This window comes from Anastrepha obliqua, chromosome 6, assembly GCF_027943255.1.
Source record: "Anastrepha obliqua isolate idAnaObli1 chromosome 6, idAnaObli1_1.0, whole genome shotgun sequence".
Classification (NCBI taxonomy): domain Eukaryota; kingdom Metazoa; phylum Arthropoda; class Insecta; order Diptera; family Tephritidae; genus Anastrepha; species Anastrepha obliqua.
Genome location: NC_072897.1, coordinates 5,127,242 through 5,132,306, shown reverse-complemented (window position 1 = coordinate 5,132,306; position 5,065 = coordinate 5,127,242). Strand labels below are relative to the sequence as shown.

The window sequence follows — 5,065 nt, the reverse complement described above, 5'->3', positions numbered from 1 at the left end:
TGTGTCTTCTGAATCGAGTCAAAATTGTGAATATCGTATCTTGTAGCTGGGGACCAACTCTCAACATATCGTTGAGGCAATATCCATTTGAGGTTTTGCAGGAGGCGTCAAAGACTACCCGCAGCTTAGTAGTCGAGCTATCAAGTTTTGTGACCCCGTGGTGGGGAATATAGTTTAGGCGATTTCTTGGTGAATATTCTAAATTAACTGGAATCATATGCTTCATATTGATATATTCTTCCATGAATTCATTGTAATCTCTGCGAAGATTTGAGTTTTGATTCAGTTTGGATTCTAACGAAAACATTCTTTTGCCTGCGGTTTCTTCTGAACTACCCAGGTGATGCGGTTCTTCACGAAATGGAAGGCGAACAAGGAACTTATTGGTAACGGGACACTTGTGAGTAGTAGAGCTGAAATAGGATTCACATTCGAGCTCATCCGATGATAGAGTCGACGATGACGATGCTGGAATGTCTTCGATTACCCAAAACCTTTCCAGGAGCTTATCTAAAATGGACTCTGATGTGACTGATTAGTGCATTAATGGTGGCACTATACTCTTCGGTTAGAGATTTAATCGTTATGCAACATAAATGTTGTGCCTTTGCTCTCCTTTGACCTATTCCACTGATTGATCGAGACTCACCTTAAGAGCAGATGATGATATGTTGGTAATGGCTGAATCATTTCGATGTACTAGTGTATGATGTTTTACATTGCAGTGTTTACAGCGATGGACTGAAGGACAATCATTCGATTTATGACCTGATCCAAGGCAATTCAAGCACAAGTTCAGTCTTTTCACACAGTTATATCTTGCAAGTGGATCCATTGCACGGAACGTGTCGCATTTGAAGGCATTATAATGGGGAACCGCATTGCAAAATTCACACTTTGCTTGTTTGGTAGTCACCATAGCCCATTTTTCGTCACGTTTGTTGTGCCTATGTCTTGTTAGCTGAATTCTTGGTATGAGTGTTTTAGGCTGCCCGGCTTCCAAAATATCTGCAATTTGACAACGACGTTCTAAGAATTTTGCTAAGTCCTCCCAAGTGGGCAGATGAAAACTCATGGCATTTGATCGCTGATCAAACAAGTGGGTAACCTCTTCCTCCCACTTGGCCTTCGTGTCTGTATTGAGCTTTGAGGATACCAGATGCAAGAGTATGCCATCTGACACTTGCTGATTTGAAGCTAGTGATTGCACAGCTCGTAAATTGGTATTGACGACGTCTATGAACGCCCTCATAGATGATGCATTCGGCCTTGTTTCTCCCTGTACTTCGAAAATATGTTGGATATGAGCTTGGAAAATTAGCCGCTTGTTTCCATATCTAGACCGTAACAGATCCAACGCCTTGATATAATTTTCATCGGTCACCTCAAACGATTGTATGAGGCTAGCTGCTGAGTCGACGAGACATGATCGGAGGTACTGAAACTTCTCGATGTTTGCTAATTGGCTGTTGTTGTGAACGAGCGCTAAAAACATGTTGTAAAAATCCATCCAATTTCGATGATGACCATTGAATTTCGTGAGTTGAAGTTTCGGAAGGTTGACTCGATGTGACGGAGATGCAATCGCTGTGCTGTTGAATATATTTTCTCGGCGTGCGGGGTTAAGCACATTTATGCGCTGCACTATTATTGCCTTCGCTGCACAAAAGGATTCATCGAATGTATACCGATGTGGTTGATTGAGTTCTTCATCGTTCATTAGCTCCAATTCTGATTGTAGATGGTGAAATGATACGTACTGACGTTCCAGTACCGATAATTTTGCCTCGAGCTCGTGCACGGAAATACTGCTAAGATGCGGAAGTATGCGTTCGATGTTGATTCTATCCAGAATTTGTTGACGCTGTTTGACCTTGATGCGGTACTCATTTTGCATTTTCAAATGAGCAGACGCATCATTACCCTGAGACCACACGGATTGGGAAGTTCGTGGTGTTCCCGCCTCATGATGCACCGAATCGCTTTCTCTAAAGGGGGTTGTTGATGGTGGTGACGTATCCGCAGGTATATTGTGAGGCTCCATTTCCAATACTTGTATGTGATGATTATAACTTATGTCAATTGGTTGACAACGATGGCGATGGCCAGCTCTTCAATCCGGCTCGAAGGACCAATTTATGGATGATGACTGGCCAACCCAGTTGACTTAATTTTTATCCGCATATTAAAACAAGAAATTTAGATTGAAAAAACAATTATTTATTTTATAAACGTAAATTATTTCGAACCGAAGCAAAAAAGGGGGATGAAGTGATTTATGCTTAATTAATTACCGATACCGGGGGAGCTGTGATGGCAAACGAAAACGAAAAATGTATCAAAAGGTGCGTAGGCTGTCCCTTTATCGATGCTAGGTGAAGGGGAGATCACGCGAAGGCGATGCGACGTGGGCTTTATGTATTTTTTCGGTATACATATGTATCGATGTGCATGTATGTTGTTGGCAATGCAGATTTACTAAATTCTGCACAGAGAAATGATGAGTTAGTGATAATAACAAAGTGTATAGCAGCGAAGAGCGAAATGAACGATGAAATGATGAGTAAGTGATAACAACAAAATGTAAAGGAGCGAAGAGCGAAATGAACGATGAAATGATGATGTGAGCGATGAGGAAGACAAAGAAGTGAAAGGAATAGGGTGAGCCCAAATTGTGGGTGATGCAAAAATAAACTTTAACCCCTTAACACCCATTATATAAAAACAAACTACGTGAAAAGTGTATAAAGAGTGAATGATTTTCATTTTTTCTCGAAATAACAAATGAATATGCGGTATCTGTATAACTTTCTATATATGTTTCACTTTTTGTGTCCGTCCGTGAACTGTTGTTGTTTTTAAGGGCATTTGCTGACTGAACTTACAATGTATAGATCTGATATGTTAACATAAATGTGAGTAATAAAGAAATATATATAAACCTTGCTTGACAGCTTATGCATTCCTTTGAATACATTTGATTTAATTATCATTACGCATTTCCGCGTCAGTCAAAGCGCAAATGCTGTCATACGTAAATTATCTATATGGTCAATCTTTAAAAACAACTAAACACCAGTAATGGCAAAGTCGGCAAAACTGATCTTCCGGAAGCATATCGCGTTGAGACGTGTCCAAAACACGGTTTTTCGCAAGCCGCCCGCGAGCCGCCGAGTTCGCACCACAAAAAAAACTAATTGTAATCAATGCCTTTCGAATCGCACGCATTTTCGTTCATACATAAATGCACAAATGTTTATTACGTAAATATCCTTAAAAAATTTTCATCCCAGAGGCGGAGAAATAAGTTAAATTTTAAATTATTTATTAAAAAAAGTTATTTACAACAACAAAATATCAAGTTTCGGAACAAAAATAACGTATTTTGAAAATATCGTCTTTTATCAATCTGCAGTTGAAAAATCGTTGTAATCGGATACTTACTTTACGAGAAATGTGATAATTATTCAATCGCTGCAAAAAACTTCGATAGTTAATAAAAAAAAAACTATTTAGAACTTTGCAACAAAATTTTCTGAGTGTGCTTCTGGATGATAGAATTCAGTGCTGGCTGAATTTCATCGCAAAATATTCACTTTGGTAATTTTGTGGCCCACTTGAGAAAGCCTTACCCATTAAAGATAGCATACTCCAAGAACCCTGTTCGCCTTACAATTCCCCTGTGCACGTTGTGTCGAAGAAAGGTGTCGATGATAGTGGAAAACCCAATTTACGTATGGTAATTGATTTTAGGAAAATCAACGAAAAAACGATTCCTGACCGATACCCCATCCCGGATACGTCTGTAATATTAGCTAATCTGGGAAGTTCGAAATTTTTTACAACTTTGGACTTAAAATCAGGCTTCCACCAGATAATTATGAGTGAGCAGGACAGGCAAAAAACAGCGTTTAGTATCAATAATGGTAAATATGAATTTTGTCGGTTACCATTCGGCCTGCGAAACGCGCCTAGCATATTCGAAAGAACTATCGACGACGTGCTGCGCGATGTAATAGGGAAATTCTGTCATGTATATGTCGATGATATAATCATATACTCTCCAAATGAGGAATCGCATTTGGAGCATATCGATTATATTCTACAAAAGCTAGAAAATGCTGGAATGAGAGTGTCGCCGGAAAAGTCGAAATTTTTCAAAACCGAAGTCGAATTCCTAGGGTTTCTTGTTTCACAAAAAGGCATTAAAACTTGTCCAGACAAAGTCCATGACATAATCAATTACGAACAACCAGAAACGCTGCGTGCCTTGCGTTCATTCCTCGGTCTGTCAGGGTATTATCGACGTTTTGTGAGAGATTATGCCTCCATTGTTAAACCATTAACCCTTTACCTTCGCGGTGAAAATGGGCAAGTTGGTACCGAAGCTTCGAAACAGACAAAAATCACTTTCGACACAGAAGCTCTACGCGCATTTGAAAAGATCAAGCATATATTAGCATCTGAAGAAGTTTTACTTCAATATCCTTATTACAATCAGCCATTCGAGCTTACGACTGATGCCTCGTCCAAGGCATTAGGAGCGGTTTTATCACAAAGGGGTCGTCCCATAACGATGATTTCCAGAACGCTTTCAGCGACTGAAGAAAATTATGCTGTTAATGAGCGTGAATTACTTGCCACAATTTAAATGAGACCGAATCAGCTGAAACAGTCCATAGTGAAGTATCGTCCAGTAATGTGATAAAGACAATCAAGAATCCAATAAATCAATTCAAAAACCAACTATTGATATCGAAATCAGACTCATGCAGTAAAAGTACAAAGATACTTTTTCAAAAAATGATTAGACACACAATCACATACGACTCAATTGAAGGCCTTATTCAGTGTTTAAAGGGTGTTATAAACTATAATGTTACCAATGGTATACACTGCGATCTTCCCACACTGGGTGAAATACAGAGCTCGATATTACTAGCTTTTCCCGGTATTAAATTTGTTCATACTGAACTCCTCGTTATAGATTTAATCAATAAGGATGACCAACTCGAAGCAGTAGTAACAGAGCACAATAGAGCCCATCGTGGTTTACATGAAAATT

At 39.2% G+C, this 5,065-nt stretch overlaps 1 protein-coding gene across 1 annotated transcript; it reads right to left on the bottom strand.

Annotated features, from left to right (window-relative positions):
- Positions 1 to 622: 622 nt before the first annotated feature.
- On the bottom strand, positions 623 to 2,044 carry LOC129249908 (uncharacterized). Its single transcript, XM_054889572.1, has one exon. It carries the CDS (start codon positions 2,042 to 2,044, stop codon positions 623 to 625), a length of 1,422 nt encoding a protein of 473 aa, XP_054745547.1.
- Between the last annotated feature and the right edge of the window lie 3,021 nt (positions 2,045 to 5,065).